Source organism: Aythya ferina (assembly GCF_964211825.1).
Source record: "Aythya ferina genome assembly, chromosome: 12".
NCBI lineage: Eukaryota > Metazoa > Chordata > Aves > Anseriformes > Anatidae > Aythya > Aythya ferina.
The window spans coordinates 14129760-14150736 of record NC_140308.1 but is presented as its reverse complement, the minus strand read 5'-3'; the positions used below and the strand labels follow the sequence as shown (position 1 = coordinate 14150736).

Below are 20977 nucleotides of genomic sequence, written 5' to 3'. Positions count from 1 at the left end.
TGCCATTCTCCAGGGCAAGTCATTGCATGTTTACTCTCTGCAGGACACTGACACGTGGCTTCTACCAATTTTAGGTTTTGGTACAAACCCATAGCTCTGCACAGAACCAATGACTTAAGTTAAGCCTAAACAAAGCAGCACTTCTCTACCACCTCTGCTGAGGTTAGACCTTTTCCCTGTGACACTGAATTCAAACAACTTGTGTTGTTCTTTATTCTGCCTTTCCTTATTTTCCTCATTATGCTTATTTGGGGGTCCTCAAGTACTGCATCTGACTTCCAAGAGCAATCGCCAGGGACTATATCCGATGATGCCTTCCCTTTCACACCCCTTAGAAGCACAGAGCTGTTCTTGGAGCACTACAGTTGCCAAGGTTGAATTGTGTTGCTCATCTCAAACGCAGGTAAACCGTCTTCCTTCTGCATCAGTTCTGATCTCATACCTTCTTAGATGTTTCTGGGTGGAGGACTTGTCGAATGAGTAACTGGCCATCACTGCAGAGCGTGTAAGAACTCCTTCCAAGTACTTTCAAATCACTGGATACCAGCTGAATAAACTAGAGAAGAAAAAAAACATTTGACTGACTAATACACATACGCCATAAAATGAACATTTACCATTTAAAAAAAAATTAGTAAAGAGAAAAAATTGACACTTCATAACAGATGTGGGCTTCTGATAAAAGGCAGGCACAGAAATGGTATGCTTTTGCAGAATAAAATATAAGATGACCAGCAGTATGGCAAAAAGAACTAGGACAGAATGGCAGAATTATGAGTTTGTATGAAAGGCAACGGTATTGTAATGGCAAGGTTCAAAATCTGAAGTAATTACTAAAAAATGCTGTGAAATATTTTAAATAAAAAACACACAACGTTTCAAGATAAACCACAGTACCGATTGTGCAATAGTCTTTCTTCACCTATGCCACCTTTGACTTCAGTTCTGTCCTTAAAATTTCATTTTGATTTCTACTTCTAAAAGGAAAAAAAACACCTACCCATCTGCATTTACTAATGTTTTGGAAGCTTTATGTCAAGAAAAGCCAAACAAATTGTGGTCTGATGCCTTCAAAAGTGAAATTATAATCAAGTCAGATCTAGGAAAATGAAAGTCTTTGCAGAGATACAGCATTACTAACATTAGCTAAAACAAAGTTATTCCCTGCCTGTAGGATAGATAATCCCCAACAGGTTAATTCTCAAGAGAAAAGGGCTCCACCTGTATCTTGCCCAAAGTTGTTTTCCATCCTTGGACAACAGTTTCTAGTCTTTTATTAGCCCATAGCAGTTGACTATTATAAGCAGAGAATTTAACACTAATACAGTATAGTAGCTACACTTTTCAAATCAGTAAATAGCAACTTGTTAGCTAACTTTCAAGGAGACAAATATAATTATTCTAAGCTTCTCTCTTGATGCTACTCCCTCCCAGGAAAGCATCTGATCACAAACAAAGCAACAATTAACAACATGATGCAGTAGACATCCACTGAAAAATAACCTCCCCTCGTCTCCTCGTAACAAATTAGAACAAATTTGCAAATCCAAAGATATATTTCTACCTTTTAACCTGTATATGAGGAAAAATAGAGTTTTTTGTTTTGTTTTTTTTCCCCCAGTATCAACACATGCAACATGTTACATTCTCTGCTTAGAGAGGCAACATCCTAATGACCTGCTCCCACAGCTACACAGCTTTAACTCTGAACGACTCTTGTAGCATTTATGTCCCAAAGGTAAGGTTCACAAGGGAGCAATGTTGTATTGGACATGGATTAGCAGCAGAGACAAGACTACCCAGGCTTTAATTCAAAGTAACTGCTCAAATCCAATTCTGGCCCTTCTTTAGGCTAACAGCATTCCACTGCCACTTGGGGTAATGCTGTAGTAGTGGTCCCTAAATCCCCCTAGACAGAGAACTGAGGGGGCAACACTGAATAAGGAGAGGCACTTCCATCAGCAACTTGTGCGAGTTGCTTAATTTGCATACATATTACATTAAACTATATTAAACTTCATTTTATATAGAAACAGAAGGCATTTGATACTTTTAAAAGGGTGAAATATTCCCCGATCCTTTTTAATGCAGTTCTTTGCACTCTATCAAAGCACACAAACCCACCAAAATAAATAATTATATACGTATATTTATATTTTCTCATTCTTGCAGATTCAGAAAGCCAGTTTCCTCCCAGTTGCTACTTCAGGTTCCTACCACAAGCTGAAGGCTTGGAGAACCTGAGGCCATAAAGCAAGTCATTGTTTAGGATTAATTAAAAAAAAAAAAAAAAAATCAGAAAATTGAGATCTGAGAGTGCTCCAAATACCTCAGCTGATGTGTAAACACCACAAAAAGAAGAAAATTCCACATGAACCACTTCAGAAAAGCAGTTACAGGGCCTGCCACAGTCACAGAGCAGCAACAAATATTCTCACCATAACAGACAGGAGGAGAACTCTTTTTACTAAATGCAACACCTTCATGCTTTAACTTCTGGGCACAATGAAAAGCAAATATTTGTAAGAAGGGATTGGAAATAGGAATAGGCATTAATTAGCCTCCCAAAGGTGTACAGGGATTCTTGCCAAAAGGAAGCAGAGCCTTACTGATGAGCAGTAATAAAACACTCCACAAACCTTCAACTTTGTACCCTGTGCTTCTGAAGATGTGGAAGAGCCCACATAACAAAAGTGCAATTAGAGATCTGTTTTAATAAGATGCAAGAAGAAATCCCCCATACACATTTTGAGAGAAGCAGGAAATGCATGCAGCCTCATTTGATTTGTACAGCATAACAACTGTAGTTCGAAAAGCCTTCAAATTAGAAAACAAAAGTAGAAAAAAATGTTTGAACAAGAGAGGCAGTGCTCAGGCCAAATGGCATCAGATAAACTGGCAAAAAAAAAAAAAAATCAAGACTGCTGCACTGAAATATTCACATTATTTTCTTCAGATCATTTCCCATACAACGTACAGCTGAAAAGACAGGTATACAGCACAACTATTTTCAGAAGCCCCTGGTGAGAAGACATCAAGCGTAACATTACACAAGTACACAGATAAACCAAATACTCGAGGTGTACTAAGTTTAAAAAAAAAAAACATGAGGCAGCAGTTGTTTTTATTTTTAACTGAGCCAGATTATTTGCACTGCATATGTAACAAGTGCTAGTGATAAATTTCAACATTGCAAACTCCTAATATGGGACAATCTACTTGTGAAAACAATCATCTCTTATTAGTAGATGTTAACATTTTAGAGTGCCCCAGATAAAAATGCTGTAGGACTAGCAGGCCTTGCTGAATGCTTATTTAGAAACTTCTATTTTGAAAATAATCTTTTCCAAACTTTGGGGTGTGCTCCTCAAAATAGGCCAAAAGGAGTGTGGGAAGAATAGTTAGGAGTCACGAGCAACCCTTCCCATCCAAACCAGCCTCACTATCACACAGGTTAACCATGTAGAGGAACGAGGCAGAGGATTGTGAAAGGGAAAATTCACCTAGGAAAAAAGCACGAGGCAAAATAGCAGGCATAACTCTGCCATGGAGGAACGAGAGATTTTTCAGATTAGTCTGAACTGGCTTCTTTCATCTACATGAGATGTCTTTAATTCTGGAAAGGTTAAGTATAAAAGCATAGCTGGAGACCAGCTCTCGTTACTATAGGTTACACCAGACCCCTAAGGCTTTCAGGCAGCAGATACATGTACAGCCTATCACATATGTTCAGAAGGAGTTAAAGCAACCAGTGCACATGCATTCATAAAGCTGTGTTAAAATGTAACTTCAGTGATTACAAGTTCCTGCTGAAAAGCCATCTTCAGCTTTTTTTTTTTTCCCCCCACCATAAACACAAGGCAGCACCTCAAAAGGCAACCCAGAACAGTCATACACCAACATACAGCAAGCTCAGGACAAGTTAAGACCAGTGCCAGATTTACATTACAGTTTTCTGTCTCACACATTCAGCAACCTGTCCACAAGTCTGTCACTTTATAAATTCCATCCACGTCTCCTTAACTCCACTAATAAAACCCATCTCAGCTATTTACCTCCCGTCATTCACCTTCATACTGTTCTCCATAGAGCTGCCCCACTTTAGCATGCAAAGCTGCCCCACCTTAAGGCTTCCTCCACCAAGCTCACACACCCTATGGCTCCTGTTAATCTAGTCATTTCATAGGAACTGAGTTATACAGCGTTAATTACCACTCTTTGCATCTTGCAGCCAGCTCTCATTTAGCTTGCAAGAGCCACAGTGCAGAGGCATCACCCTGTGCTGCTTATTCCAGCAGGTCAGCCTCTGCTAGGGCTCTGATGAATCATTCCACGTTTAAAGGAACACGTTCAATAATTCACCACACAGATTAAAAACTGAACAAAGAAGAAAGAATTGAGCAGGCTGCTCTGTACGTTTACCTCCCTGAAAGCTAAAACAGTTCTTAGGGAAAAGGTGGAGAGAGGGAAGGAGAGAGTCAGAGCACTGTCTGAAAAACTGGCTCTACAGGATTTGGGGCTTGTAGCTGAGAGTACAAAGAGAGCAAAGAGACATGTTTCGCCAGCAGCAAAGCTGGAGGAAAGCCAGCACAAGCTGCTGTGTTTTCTGCAAATGAATCCCCAGTGGCTGAAATGACACGGCCCCCTTCTCCGTGTAGCCTTAACTGAACAAAGCTGGGGATGGCAGGGAAACTTTAAGATTCCTCAGTAAGCTCTTTCAATAGCTATGATGCACGAAGCACTAAAATAAACCACTGGCTATTTGGATATTCCCATTTCCCTAACTAAAAATAGCTCTCATCCTTGAGAAAGGCTGCTGCCTCTGCACTGTGGCTGGCATGGCAGTGAAGCAGGGAGCAGGCAGCTGCAGAACCCTGCCATGCTGTCAGCTAAGCTGTATCTGAACCCAAGATACCCTGGGGGGTTCTCTCTTTCGTTCACCTCTGAGAAATAACAGAAAATTTGGCTGCTTCTTACTCATCTGACCTGCTCCTAGTGCTTCTTCAGAACTGGATCCTCTGTTAATAAGGCACAAAAGTTTCTCTGTTTTGCTTCTGTTAGCCCTGCTAACCCGTCACAGCTAACAGCACCAGGCTAGACACAAAATCATTCACAAAGCCTCAGAATTAAAGGAATCTTTGCAATTTAACTCTGGACAGAAACAGCTTCCAGAAAGTAGCTTAGCTTTTGTGCCATGCTCAGGCTAGACATGCCTCTATATCCCCACACAGGTATTACATGGTGCTTGCTGTGTGGGGACATGGGTTCAGATCAGTGATATCAACAGGCATGCTAGTGAATTACCCAGAGGTTACATTTTGGTTACACGTGGATACAAGATCAAGTTTCTGCCAAATTAACTTCTTAAAAAGTGCTTGTTTTGACATCTTTTGGCTAACTGTGGGAAGGCAAATCACACCTGGTCTAGGCAAAAATTAAGACAGAGACCAACAGGTCATTTGTGATTCTGTATAAAGCCTGTCAAAAAAACCTGTAACCATGTCTTCTAGATCAGTCCTTTGCAAAACAGGCATGCAGACCTGTTTTTATACACACATACATCCTACTGTCAGGGCTTTCTATTTGTAGAGGAGATTAACTGCTGCTTTGCTAGAAAAAATGTATAATTAAAAAAAAAAAAAAAAAACTTATGCAGGAGTGACATCTTTTGGTCATTATTAAAAGGAACAATTTCAGAAATTACTTAGAAGAAAAGTTATTTTGGCTCACCTAAATTCATATATTCCAATATACTCCCTGGAGCTTAAGAAATTCACATGCCTAATATGCAATGGTCCTAGAAAAACAGCAAAGATATAATCCACAGATTTTTAAAATACACTGTTTGAAATAAAAACTTCTATCTTAGGTACACACATTTGAGCTGTTCCCTTTTGCTAAAACCTGGAAAGTTAGCTAAGCATGTTACACCCCCCTCCCCATTCATTTGAAGGAATTAAGAATAAGTTTCCACTCTGATAAGCATGCATCTCTATGCAAAGCTGAAGCTAGAGAACTACTTTAGATCTCTTTCACAAACAAATTATTTTACCTACATAAGAGACCTCCTCCAGCAATGAATTACTAGGGAGTGTAGGACAGCAAGGACTCCATTACAGATAGGTGACTCCTATATACAGATGTATGCACCTGCATGTGGTTATGTACAGAACTATGCAGAGTGACACAAGTAATAATATAAAAATCAGATCAGCTGAACTTCTGTGTTTGCATGTCTAATAATTCAGGCAGTCTAAATTTATCAAGTTATAATGTTTCTAAATTTTAGTTCACAATACCTCTCAAGGCTTCGCTTTAGGTCCTGAAAATTGTTGCATTTTCATTTTATTAGTATAATGAATTCTGAGAACTACAGTTCAGTCTATCAGACAGATTCTCAAATGGAATTTGTCTACCAAAACATGCCATTAACACTAAAATCCCCAGACTCACACACATATAGCATTTTTACAGAAACAACTTCAGTAGCGACAACACAAAGCATTTTTCTCAATCCAGAAGCACAAGTTCACTTCCACACATACCCTCCCTACTTTGCCATCAACGAATTGTCAGTTGAAGGTATTCAAGTTGCTTCCTAATTGTAGCTCTCCTAGCAAAGAAACCACATGCTTTGCATATTAAGACTACATACTGGCACTTTGCAATAAGCATCCCAAAATGCCTCAACTAAAGCCATACTATTTACCACCACGTTTGATATCCAAATTCATTTATGTCCAAAAAAAATCATTACTTATTACACATTACTGAAAGTCATTACGTTAGAGCTTTACACTGTCTTTTAGGCTTTGGCATGGATTGTTCTTCACTCGCAGCACAGACCATATAACAATGAACTGTCTTTCTGCTAGTAAGAGAAGCATAAAACACCAATGGCAACCCAAAACACACATCACCGCTCTGAAGATGCTCTACTACACCTTCTGCTTCAACAGGCAAAGATATTTCAAGTCTTGCCTCAGAGCCTGATTTTACAGACAGCCCTCTACAATTCATTGCTAGAGAACAGACAAAAAAAAAAAAAAAGCATATAGTTGCAGAGGTGCTGTTCCTGAAAAAAAGGATTGAAAGTGTCTGAAAACTGAAACAGGCTGCCCAGAGAAGTTGCAGAGTCTCCATCTCTGGAGATATGCAAGACCCAACTGGACACGGCCCTGGGCAACCTGCTCTAGTTGCATCTGCTTTAAGGGGTTGCACTGGGAACCATCCATAGGTACCTTCCAACTGCAGTCATTCTGTGATTCTCCCATCTCTTTGCACTCTTTCTATTGCCCATTCCACAGCTGCACTAAGGCCACCATAGTGTATACATGGAGGTTTGCGTGTGTCTTGAGGGCAGGGCTGAGATGCAACCAAATTTGATGAAAAGAAATTTTCTGCCACCAAACAAAAGCAAGATTGGAGCACCACTGAAAAACAAATATCCAGCAGCCCTGAAGCCTCCCTTAAACTTACAGGCATAAGAAATTTCAAGAGTAACAAATCATTGGTTTGGTATACAAAGTTTGGACACACACACAACATACCCAAACAATGGCAACTTTGGAAAATAATTTCACCTCGACATTGTGCCTCAGATCCTACACCTTCAAGAGTTTCACATGTATTTACAATACTCTCCATGGGCAGTTTTCTGCTCCTTCACTCTTCAAATCCTGGTGATAATGCCAGCCTTACCCATGCAATGGTGGAATTTAAAGCATGTCAATACTACTGGGGAAGTGTGTAGACTGCATTTCAGCAGTATTTACAAGTATGATAACCCTTTATTGTTCTAGGTAACTTTTTAAACAGAGAATCCTATAGTAAGCCCTTGCCTTTGTTGACCTGTTAGCTGCTATTCCACATGGCTGATAATGGATACATGGTGACCTTGTACTGAAACTGCTGGAAGAAAAAAAAAAAAAACTGGAGCTTGTTGGCTTACACTAAGTTTTTCTTTTCTTTATTTTTTTTTCCCCTCCTCCCCTAGAAACATAGGAAAAGGTACTGTACTTAGACACTATTCAAACACAAAAAAGAAGTTGTGCCTTGGCTTATTTCTCTGCAGAGGAAACTTGCGCAAGTGACACAGGCAGCTCAGGCCCACTCACTAAAAATGCTAGAAAACAATATTGCCAGTTTGATTTCTTCTATTAAAAGAAAAGCAATTTTTTGCTCTGCTGAACACTAATGCCTGAGATTACTTAGTGAGTTAAAACTACCCTGGACAAAGGCATGGGTTTCATTTCCAGCATGCCAAAGATGGCATAACAGTGCTCAGTATGATCAGTCAAGTTACACATCACCAACAGTATAAAGGTACTCAAACTACATTTAATAACGGAGTAATCAATCAGAATGGCCACAGTAAGTGTACCTGAGATAGTCCATTATATTTACACGTGACCAATCCAGCAGAGTTTCCATCCACCTTTGGAATTTGAATGTGTAAGAACAGATTTGCTCACCTTGATCTCAAGGAACTACAGGATACAACACTTCTCACTACCTACTATCTTGTCATTTTATATCCTTTCCTGCAGAAAGCTTCAAGAGCAAGCCAGGTACCACGTATCCTGCTGCTTCTGATGTTCTCTCAAAACAATTTCGTCTACATTAGGTGGCTGCATAGATACAAACTCTTATCTTACAAAGAAACTAGTTAACCACAAATGGCACAAGCTTGGTAGCAACAAAAATAGCCAAGTCGGTCTCAAACATCATCTGACTGTGGAGTTCTGCCATAAAATTCCGAACATTACAAATCTTCAAAACAACCAGAACAGAAAAAGACAGGATCTATATTTTTAAAGCTATTCGAAGATATCCATTTTTTATCTTTTGCTTTGGTGCGGGGAAGTTGAAATTTCAGGAAATAACTGTCCTCCTCATTGCCATCATACTGGACACCACAGAGTGGTAAGGGAGATGTGCAGCTCATATATAGTTCTTATAATGGCAGTTAAGGTTCAAGGGAGAAAACCAGAAGGTACTCAAGTTTATTACATCCTTCCCATTCAACGAGTACTTTAAAACAGGTCTTCCCCGCCCCCCCCCCCCCCCCATACATGAAGGGGCTGAAAATTCAGCTTAGATAAGGCTAACCTACCATTAATTTTCTACGTGAAAGCTTTTTTTTCCCCCCAAGCATGGTTCAGCAACAGGTAGAATATGAAAGACATAAACAAAGCAATGGTTGTCATGCTTTGTCCATTGCCAGTCTGTAGAGCATAGGAAACACTATTATAGTTTTGAGTAACAACAAAGTGTGTTAAGTGTGGAGTTGCTCCATTATTTACATGTATTTCTTTGAGTCATTTTAATTGGGCCTGGTCTCTCTACTACAACAGAAACAGCTGCTGAAAAGTTTTAGTTTTTCCTTGGAAAGAATACAAAAACCTAACCTTCTGTCAAGACAAAGATCTGTCCAAAGCCGTGCCACTTCAGCATTTCATGACCATTTTTGATTAATTATTTCTGACATAGAAGTTTGCAACACCAGATTATTTGCATGCTTTTCAGCTATCATATCTACAGCATCTCATTCAGGTAATGCATTAAGCCTAAAAAGTAAGACCATGGTTCAGGCCACCTAAATGTCACAGCAATCAGGTCACAGCTTTTATATTCAAAAGCACAATCTGTTTTAATAAGAGAGTGCTGAAATGTGCACGGAATTCCACAAACAAGCTACTAGAAGTTAGCCTTGTTTGAGACAAAAGAAGCCCATTCCTGCAGTATAGGAACTGCACAGTTTCTACACTTACTTTACTACTGCATTATGTGTCAGGGAACTGAATAACAAGGAAACACTGAGAAAAAGTAAGCAGTTTTCAAGTTTAAATTAACCTATAAGAAAGAGGCCATTAGGCAGCGAAAACAAACAACATGCAAAAAAGATGCATATCTTACAGATCAAACATTTGTTTGTGTAGGTTATTCACAAGTCTGTCTTTAAACGAAAGATAACTCTTACAGGAAACTTTGAATATTTGCAAAAAAAATCCATATTCTGTCAACCTTTTACCTATATTTCAAGTAGGACTACAATGGCCTCACACTCCTCATTGGCTGTTTGCTATCAGTTCAACTCCCAGAGCAAGTTACTGCAGCCTGAAATAAAAGGTTGAACAGACTTTCCTAACTCTAGGTTTTAATTCATATACTCTGACTGTAATATTTCCTAAAATCTTAGTTTAAGCATGAGTTCTCTCTGCGTTCTATACCTCCCCCACTCCCTCTTACCTCTGTTTCAAGGACAAACTTTCATTAGCAATGTGATCTTTAGCACCGGCTCTATTGACTGTAATGCATGGTACCGCTCTATTTACTCAACACTACCTCATTGTTTGTAGTGCAAGCTTAACCAGTTGTAGGAGAACTGCCAATGCCTTAAAAATTAAAGCTTCTTCCCTCACTCCCCTTTTTTTGTTTGGTTTTGTTTTTCAGGTTGTTTTTGCAGTAATGTCCATGGAAACAGGAATTATAAGACGGTATACATACTATCCACATTTCTGTTTCCTTTGAATGAGATTCCCTCTCATTCCTTTAACTGAATACAGTAAAATACCATAAACATGGACCGCCCTGAATGGACTTGAGATCCAGTAAGCATCTTATCTTATAATGGAATCCAAGTGATCCTTGCTCATATGCTTACACATATCAGCAGAAAAGTCAAGCTTTCATAAAAGTGCTCTGAGTTTTCCCTTTCTTGTTCAACATGCTTTCGTGGAAATAAAAAGAAGTGGATCCCTAGGCCAACTTGCCTTTAAACTCTGAAATTTGAAGTCACAGATTAGAGCAGCAACCCCACACATCAAGAACTGGTTGTTTGAGAAAAGGAAAAATGAAAGTAAGTGAAATGATTATCTGTAGTTGTAGTAGTCTACTACTGAGTAGGATCAGAACTTCCATTTGGCCTTCCAAGGGATTCAGACCCGCCCAATACAGAACTAGAACACTATCAGGGGCATTATTTAGATGTCGCTTCCTCTTAAAGAATTGCATTCTCTTTTCTGCAGTGCCTTGTTTTCAAAGCATTATGACTGACAAAGCATCATGTGAGCTGCATAGAATATGAAGTAAAGCAAATCACAGGGTTCCTTGTGATCAATTCTTTGTGTCTGATATTTGAAGGGAGGAGTGGGAGGTGATTCATAGTTTCTTTTGTTTCTGTAAGTATATCACAGGAGCAGCAGTTCTCTTCTGCCGTGCACATTTACCTAGTGTCCTTTCAGGAGCTTTACAATAAGCAAGAGTTCATCCTGTCACAGTTTGTGCTGTAAGGAGTGACAGTGGCTAGCACACTAAAAGCAAGGAAACTCCCAAACTCTTTCATTGTTTCAGTCATTCTTGCAACTGTAACATATTTTCCAGTTCTCAAACTTGTGCATCTTCTCCCAGTCTGATAGTTACTTCATTCAAGATATTTGATGTATTATACACTGTTTTGTGATTCTCTTCACCTCGAATGACGCCTAAACTAACTTTTAGGTATTCGGGAACACACAACATTATCTACTTACAAAGAAGAACCTCCACAATGTTTTTTGCACTTTTATTTTCCTGGTTGCGTAACTTAGCTCTACTTCAGTTTTAGTGGAATTCACTGCAGAGTTACTTGTCAGGGAAGTAATTTTGTCTTAATTTATGTAAACACATTTGTTTTCACACACTGCAAATGTCTATACAATTCATTTAAACAATAAAGAACATGCTTAAATTTCTCTAGAATTAGAACCAGAGAACGAAAACACCACTACTTAGCTTTGGTTTCAACTCAGTAAGAATGATAATAGAGACAAGTTCAGTACCCCAGAAAGACTGAAGGATAGAAAACCCACTCATGTTCATAAACTTTGGATGCCACAGATACCATTGTAGGGGAGAGAGACATTACTATATTTCTAACTGAAAGATACGGAAGTTCCAATTTTAACCACAGGAAGCATAAAATGAAACAGGGTTGCCATTATTTAAGTTGTTGGTTACAAATAAATCAAATTCCAATCAGCATTTTTATAGCTTTGGCCACAAGACTGCTTTGCTGGCAATATCAGTTCCTGTCAGCATCTGTGTGTCACTCTTAAACCAGGCTGTTCAGCAAAGAAGTGCTGCAACATGTTGACAGAGGTGTTGTCCTCGCCGGGCAGCACTTACCTGTGCAAGACCTTCTGCATATAACTTAAGGGTGTTTTGTTTTTCTTGTTTGTTTTTAAAACTCTGAGCAAACCAACGCACTGATGCAAGAACTGTGCAGCCCTTTCAAAAACTGTGACAAGAATCACATTAATTGTTACCAAAGGAAGAGAGAAACAATGAAGGTTTGCAGGCAACACAGTGTCTGCACCAAATTTTGTAAACTGCTTCCCTGCTAACATGTAAGAACTGGTGGAGGCATCGCATGCATTTTTATTATTAAAATGGTAGAATCCAAATCCTTTATTCCTCATAATTATTATAATTCCTCATTATTGCTTAGCCACTTTTGAAACCCCCAAAACACTTCATTAACACGTTTCCAGGGACTTTTTCCAGCAGCTATTTACAGCAAGTCATAAGAAAAAAAGTTCAAAAACTTTGAGGATCATGTATTCACCAGCAGCAATCTTTGTAGTAAAAGGCTTCTACCCTTTGTTTTACCATCTTCCAGTGACTTATATAAAAAGTATTTTAAGTTCAATTTCAAGAGAAATTGAAGTATTCAGGTATAACAGCATAGCAGTGAGAACACTGCAATGTGTCAGCGACACAGCTTTAAACACTGCACAACCTCACATTGTATGAAGACAGGTATTTCAAGCTTTCAAGCTGTTCTGAACATGTCATAGGAACGTTTATTTTTCTACGTATGCTAGTCCATCCAGCCTTAGTAAGAGACTTCATACTAATGTTTTAACTTCACTGGAAGAAGCAGCAGCATCCACTACCATAAAAAGCCTACTCCAGCTCATCCTCAAACCACTGGGCCAAATTATTCACTTCTAATTAATATAGTACTTCCCTTAAAATTAAGAGGAGAAAGAAGTAGCACAGATAAATGGGAATACCACATTTTTATGCTTTCAGAGAAAGTCATATGCAGCTTTAGACAAATGCCTTTAATTCTCTAGTGATTTTAAAGAGAAATGTACCTAAATACAGGAACAAAGCAAGGTTTAAATAAATACTTAAGGAGTTCTGACGAAAGCACTGCAGCCTTCAGAGAAACTACAGTTATATTGTTTTTCCATAAAAGCTAACAGAACATAAATGCTGCCCAAAACAGATGCATTCATATTATACATAAGTATGTATAATATAACAGAGGGACTGTTTCTGGTATTAACTCTATAGTTTTTGAGAACAGATGTGTGTCATTACATAGGGGGAGCTGAGTAGCACAGAGGATTTGTAATGGTTAAAAAAAAAAATCCTATGCTATCATCAACAGAATTACAACTAGAGCTTTTAGTGAGAGTTTGCCACCCATTTTCATTGCTAAACAGAAAAATTCCATATTGCAACATCCTGCAGTTACAGGAGGCGTTACCACACCCTTGCTTCCCTACCAGAAAGGGTGACAATAATCCAATATTAGGTATCAAACATTTTAACTAATGTTAAGCTAGGTTTATTAATGGAAACGGGAAGTTATTAGATGCTTATAATAAGAACCCTGCATAAGACAGCTCACAGCCCTCTCAGCCCTCCTGTAAGAGGTGTTTATGTCTCACCTGCCCTGACAACCTGAAGGCCACCTTGTGTGTGCCAGGGGATCCTCATCACTTACTTGGTGCCAAACCAAGGCCACAGTTTCACAATACAAGCTGTTTGGTAGCCAGGCTGCCTTAAAACATTTCTCTCATTTCAAACGCAGTGCATGTCCACACCTTGGTGCCACGGCTGCCCTCAGCAGCTAACCACCTAATCTGCCTCGCTGCACATCAAACACAACTGCTCCAGACCAGAGCTCTTTTTGAACTCAGCACTGGGCCTTGCTCCAGTTTAATGTGCAGCCCCCAAAACCTTTGTATTGGCAGAAAGCAGGGGAGGGAGGTCCATGTAATCACCACCTTAGTGAAAGGTGCTACTGAAAAGCTTTCCGTTTTTTTTTGCGTCTGCAGCTTGAGAGCATGATGTGGGGGCAGAAATACTTTAAGCTGGTATCACCATCAAACATGTTGGATCATGAAAACACAACCAAAGGGTGTAGTTTCATGGGACGTGAGCTTGGACAGCGAAGCAGCTTGAGTTCCCACCCTACCTGCTCATTTCAGCGATCCTGTTTACAGCACAGCCTCACAAAGAACTTTACTGAGGCAACAGAAAGAATGGTAAAGCATGGTGCAGGGGCAAGAAGCTGGCTTCGCTGCTGAAGCCAAATCTTGTGAAACTACACCCTAAATATTTGCTGTGGAAAGAACAGCCTGCTCAGCAACACTTGCCAAAGGTTTGCCAAACACCTGCTCCAAAACTTCAGAACTCAGACTCCAAAACTCCAAACAGACTCTGCCAAGAGTTATATTGGGCTGATATAGTCACCAAACAACCTCAGACTGGAAGACCAACCACAGTCCCAATAAATAAATAAAATTCAGGTTGTGATCAGTTTCAAGAAATGCCTTTGACCAAAGATAATTTACATGCTGCTTATTTCCCTTGAGTTAGGGAAACTTAAGTCAGTAACAAAAGTAACAAAACAGTAAGAATTAGCTTTCTGCTCCAGGAAAAAAGCCCAGCATTACCACTAATACACATTTGAACATCCTTTTCCCTATTTTACATTTTTGGGGGGTTGTATTTATCTGTCTTATGATTAACAGCTCGAGACAAAAAAAGAAATCAGCGTGCGTTTTTAGGCTTTTTTTCCTCCAGTCTGAAAATTCAGAAGTATATTAAAAAAACATTTCAGAAGTCATTTACCCAAAATGAAGGTGTGACAGCTGGAAAGGGAGAGCCAAGAAAACTTTCTGCTAGCACTTTGTGAAGAGGAGGCTGCAGAACAAGTTTCTCTTTAAAAAAAAAAAAAAGGTTGCAACCGGTTTATCAGGTTAGAGGAATTCACTGGTTCTTCCACCTCTTCCCTGCCCGCCCCTTTCTTTCCAAATGCTCATCTAATCAGCTTGTTTCTTGCCGAATTTGTTGATACCTGAGGAAATAAACTGCTCTTGCAGCTCACATAAACAATCAATAGGCATTCAAACATGCTTTAGAGAAGTGGTAATTTGCTATCACCTGAAGAAGTGGCAACCTCTCAGTATTTTCAATTTGAGCATGGTTTAGCCAAGAGGGAAAACATGCCCGGGTTAGCCTATGAAGAATATGAATTAAATTTATCACTAAGGTATTGCATCCAATGTAAAGTTTGATGAAAGACCAGCAAGACTAGAATAGTCTTACAAACAGGTTTTTCATACTTATATGTCACTCCACAGACAAAATTTGTGTGCTTCAATAGGTCCAAAAGCAGACCCAGCTCTCATGAGAACCTCTCCCTTTTCATGTACATCGTTCAAAGAAGGATGGTAATTACAGCTAAACACTGCAGACACCTCTCCAAAGTTATTAGCTCTTCTTAGACTGCATCCTTTGTCAGGGAGACATGCAAATATTGCCTTGCAAAAGGAAAGCAACATGTCTTAAGGCAAATCATACTGATTTAGCCAGGTTTTCTGTATGGGAAGGATTAAGAAATCCACAACACTTTCAACTTAGCATTAGATCTTTAGCTTAAGAATCCCTATGGCTATAATCAAAGAAGCACATGAAGATGTCAGCTTTTTAATGACAGTGTAATGGGGATGAAAGAAAGGTAAAGTTCATTCTGGTTTTGCTCTTTTAAAACAAGCTTCCATTCCTGCAAGGTTTCAGACAGCAACTTGAGAACATTTTTTCCCTTAAAAGTTTGGAAACTGGGAAAGCATAAAGCTCTAAAAAGAAAAAGAAACTCTGGAAAAGAAAACTCTAAATCACATGCTAAATAAGGCAGTCCCATGATTTGAGGATCTGACCAAAGAAACAGAGCAAGGATGTCCTAGTGCTGTAGGAAGAAATACAGGATGCTGTTCCCTTTAGTAAGTATTACAGGTAATGCATGCTTAGAGGCTTACATCACAGGTTCAAAACAGTTCCAAACATACACTTGAACTTGAGATTTCCTGCTTGCTTTGTTTAAAAAAAAAAAAAAAAAAAAAAAACCTTCACATGTTTTCTACTCAGTAGCATTCTTCAATTACAACACCACATCTCAGTCAGCAGTTTTATGTTCACCATTAATGGCCCTACAACAGAGACAAGTTATTACTGCCATTTTGAACTAAATACATTAAGCAAACTACTTCCAAAAGGCATACACTTTATGACTTGTGGTAGTTATTTCCCTAATATTTGTACATGTACAGGATCTTTCCTCCCCACCCAAAACATAGCTAGCAAAACATTGCACATCAGCTACAGGAAAATCCAGCCGGATCCCATAAATGAACTAGAACATGTGGAATCAGATGCTTGTTAGCCTAGACAAATACAGTATGAAAAACCTTGTAGAAAAATGTACAAAACATACACTACAAACATACACTAACAAAATAAGCTTGATTATTTAGGGGACACTGTACTTCAGAACCTGTCTTTATAAAATCACACAGCAAAAATACATCAGGGAAAACAGAATACTTTAGAATACTTGAGACAAACCCAAGCAATGAGTCGTCTGAGGTGCAATGCTGTGAGAATATGAAGTACAATTGAAATGATGCAACATTATTTGAAGTGTTTTGTTACAAGCATAGTGAAGATTTATCCAGACTATAGGTTTTTGGTAGACTATCATTCCTAGAAATTGAACTTAAAAGTAACAGGAGGTTTTCTGCTGTCAGTGGGAAAACTCCAGGCCCACAGCTGCTGATCTACCATGTATCAGTTATGAATTGCCAAATCAAAATCAAAGAACGGTTGAGGTTGGAAGAGACCTCTGAAGCACAGGTAAAACTTACGACGGCTTTATGGTTGGGGATTTTCACTTCCCTCTACATGTAGAGACTGAGAACCCAAGGCAAAAGCCAGAAGCAGGTACTGAAACTTTCATTTATAAGATTAAGATGAGTGCTAAAGTGAGCAATTTTCAGCTGCATCATCAGATTCTCTACCACAATCCAAGCAGGGTGGGGAAAGCTAATTTCACATACTCTACAACATTATCTCAAATCAAGGTACACGTCTACTTCCTTTTCAAATAACTACTTCACCCACCAGTACTTTTGCTAATCAAAATACTTTACTGAGGAAAAAAAAAAATCTGTATGTATCAATAAGTACCTGACATCCTTAAAATATACAATGCACTTAAATCATTTAATGGATTTATCTTTAAAAATGCAGAAAAAGAGTCTACTGTAAAAGAATACAGAATTCTACCTTTTGCTGACATTGCAAGTAAGAGGATGAATTAATTCTCCCCAGCTCCCATGGAATCAGGAAGTATGGAGGCGCAGGGAGACAAGCTTAGGTAAAGGGTGTTCCAGCACATCTATGACAGAATTGGCCACATCACAACTGGCATCCAACAATTAACAGCAAAATCATTATTTGGTTGCATAGATATGCCAAACAAAAAGGGTAAAATTGTTGTTTTTCAAGAGTCTCTACCACACCTACACACAAAGGTAGTATTTCCTTTTATTTGCTAAATCAGACCCACCTACAGCGCAATTTACAGCAATAAGATACAATCTCTCATAAAGTATTGAGTGTAATTAAAGTGTGTCTGTTATAAAGGTAAACAGAGTGTACTAGGCTAAGCTGTTCCAGATGTCTTTAGTGCAAGATCTGAGACAAGATCAAACCTGCAGCTGCACATTTTCTCAGGGGTTATTCTGAAGCATTAAAAAAAAAAAAAAAAAAAAAAAAAAAAAAAAAAAAAAAGCCTCTGGTCTTAGAGTCTAGCAAAACTTGTGCAAGTAGAATAAATGCCATCCACAGCTGATGTTGAGAGATTTTAAAACACGAGTTACGTATTTCTGTTTTTAAATGTACCCACTCCAGAGTAAAATGTTAACCATTCAATATCAAAGAGGGTTAGGACCTAGTCTGCCAAGTTATCTCTGTGTCACCAGAAGTTACAGCAACATGAACCTGTTCTACTGCCTAAGCAAGTTTCTTGCTGAAACACACCTACAAGTGATTCAGACAAGGTGTGGAAAGCCAGTTTTATATGTTCCACAAAAACGCACTATTGTATTTTTCCACTCAAGCACATTTTGCATGCATAAAAGAGAAATAAAGCAAAATTTCATGAACTGAGTACATACACAGTACTTGCATTAGAAGTTTTAAAGTAATTTATGACATCTTGAAGTGCAAAAATCATATAAAGTTACAGATTTATTGTTAGTGCAATACTAAATTAGTCAAATAGTATAATACAAAAGTTGTAGAAACAATCAATCACTTCATTATCCACTGAATCTACTAAACTAATTAAGCTCATTTGGAAGAATGATATATGACAAACACAGCTGATGTTTTACGTAAGCATAGTTTTGAAGAATTCAACTAATTTCAAGAAAAACAACCAAGCAAAGGTTAATATTTTAATACACATCATAGCAGAGAACCCGTGGATTAAAACATGACACCTATATTTTGAAAGTTTGATCAGTACTGCATTTATCTTGTTTATCACCCTATTTATGTATATATATATTTAAGTCTGGAGTAAGAGAAACTTGGAATAAAGGGAGGCCTAGCAACATAATCAGAAGCCAAAACTTTCAAGAGCCATAGCACAAGCTCACATACTCTGGTGCTATACATAACTTTCAGTATTACAGGGCTCACAGTTCAAATGCTTCAGGTCTCTTTTTGGTCAGTTTTAAACACAAAAACTTGCTAGTGATTTCACAGTGAAAGACAAAATGAAAGTGTATTTCTTTTATAGGACAGTTGAGTCTTGCCCCCAGATCCCCCTACATTGCCCCTGTTGCAAAGAGCAATGCCTCACCTGTTGAAGAACCCGGTCCAGAGGCTCTGCTTTGCCCAGTCCCTCTGGTGTTAAACCACTCACTTCACGACATTGATCACTTAACTCCAAATTGTCTGCTTTCACCAGGGATTTGTGCAGTGTCCCTACCTAAAAACATTGAAGAAACGATGGACAGAAGTGAGGAGCGATCGAAAACAAGCTCTGTTTAACAACGCGTTTACAATGCAGAAAAAATCAGAAAGGTGCAGTATCACTACCTCAATGACTATCGTGATGAACAAGAAAAAGGCATTTTTTGGTAAAGGTTTCAGAAATGGAGACCCTTGGCCTAGGTTTCCTTCCCTCCCACCCGGGAGAGCTGCAGAAGAGCCGTGCTCTCTGCTGAGGGCCACAGGAGCGGCTTCAGGCCTCGCCGTTTGGGCTTGGAGCTGAGTTTCGGGGGAATTTTTCGTTGAAAAAGGAAAACCACCAAAAGTTAAGGCGCTTTCCCGAATCTGTTCACGAAATTGATAGCCACATTTGTTTTGTTACAGCCCTTCATTTCTGAGGGATTATTATTCACGAGAGGGCTTTGGGAGGGAGGTCATAAAAAAAAAAAAAAAAAAAAAAAAAAAAAAAACTTTTTTTCAGATCAGCCTCAAAATTAGAGGAACTTAAGATTCTCTGAAAAGTTATCCAAACAGGGGGCTATTTTTCTGTATAAAAGAAGAGTAAGAGCGCCCAGCGTGTGCCGTGAGGCGGCTGAGGAGGGGCACCCAGCCCCAGCCTGCCCCGGGCACCTCCAGGAGCCCCGAGGAGCCCTCAGGTTTAGGGCCACCGATGGTCCAAGGGGGCCGAGGAGGTGAAGGGGGTGGGAAGAGGCCTGGCTTTCTTTCAAAGTTGCTTCTGCCCTTCAAACAGAAGGGAAATAACTTAAAGAAACAAAAAGGCTGCGCCCGGGGAACGCGCCCTCGGACCGGGTGTCGAAGCCATACCTTCTTGCCGGGGAGATCCACAACTTGCCACACCAAGAGAATTAGTTCCCTCTCATCCGAACCCAGTTTAGCCCCATATGCACCAGCTGTTGCCCCAAACAACACCACCAAAGAGTCACTGCGCGAAGCCGTCATGACCACAGGGGGGAAACAACTACAATCAAAAGCAGAGGTCAAAAAAAAAGAGGAAAAAAAAGAAAAAAAGACACACAAACAGACAAAAAAAAAAAAAAAAAGGAACAACAAAAAAATCCCGCAAAGGTTCACCCCCTACCTCCAAGTGATCAAAGGGGAAAGGAGAGAACGAGGAGTCACAATATTAAAAGGAGAAGAAAGAGCTACTTAGGAGGTAGGGTTTCTGAGACAAAAATGAAAAAAATAACTAAAATGGAGAAAACTTGCATCTCTACCTGTTCCCGGTGATCTCCTTCTTCCCGGGGCTGATTGGGAGGTAAAATTAGCAAGCTGTGGGGTTCTTTCCCTCTGACATCATGGCAGAAGCCCAGCCTGAGCTTGGCCTTTTTTTTTTTTCTTTTTTTTTTTTTTTTTTTTTCCTCCCCTTCCCCTTCTCCTCTCCTGAGTTACCTGCCCTTGGTGCAGCTCATGTGACTCTAGTCAATCTCCCGGAGGGACAAGGCCATTGGGTCTCTGGGAAAGGTGTAGGAGGGACGGAGGGCGCCTCAACGCCTGGCTGATCCGGCCTGATTGGTTTTTGAGGGAGATGAGAGGCAAACTCCCTTTCTCTCCCTTTCTCCACCCCGCAGGAAGTGTCCCTCTACCTGCTTTCGGTTCGGCGGGGGCGCTGGGGGCTTGAACCGGCCCCCTGCTCGCACCGACTTTTTGGGTTTGGGGGCTTCTTTTTTTTTTTTTTTTTTGCTTTTTAAATCTGAAGAGTGTGCACGTGCGGTTAGGAAAACAGAGCCTTGGGTCTGAAAGGCGCAAAACGAAAGCCTTCACCTGCTCCGAATTAATGGCATCTGCCGAGGTCGCCGTGCACGGCCCGAGCCGGCGGTGCCAGAGCTCACCTGTA

At 39.6% G+C, this 20977-nt stretch overlaps 1 protein-coding gene across 6 annotated transcripts in view; it reads right to left on the bottom strand.

The window, feature by feature from the left end:
* ESRP2 (epithelial splicing regulatory protein 2) overlaps positions 1 to 20656 on the bottom strand; it is a 45685-nt gene extending 25029 nt beyond the window's left edge. Inside the window, exons 1-5 of one of the 6 annotated variants that reach the window (XM_084533377.1) lie at positions 20533 to 20656; positions 20358 to 20387; positions 19948 to 20101; positions 18992 to 19120; positions 443 to 556 (exon numbers count right to left, since the gene is read on the bottom strand). In XM_084533377.1, the coding sequence (XP_084389503.1) occupies positions 443 to 556; positions 18992 to 19120; positions 19948 to 20101; positions 20358 to 20387; positions 20533 to 20552 (447 nt within the window). In that variant the 5' untranslated portion in view covers positions 20553 to 20656. Of the gene's footprint in view, positions 1 to 442; positions 557 to 18991; positions 19121 to 19947; positions 20102 to 20357 lie in introns of all 6 variants that reach the window. The other 5 variants (XM_084533381.1, XM_084533376.1, XM_084533379.1 and 2 more) reach the window with 5 other exon arrangements.
* Positions 20657 to 20977: the final 321 nt, after the last annotated feature.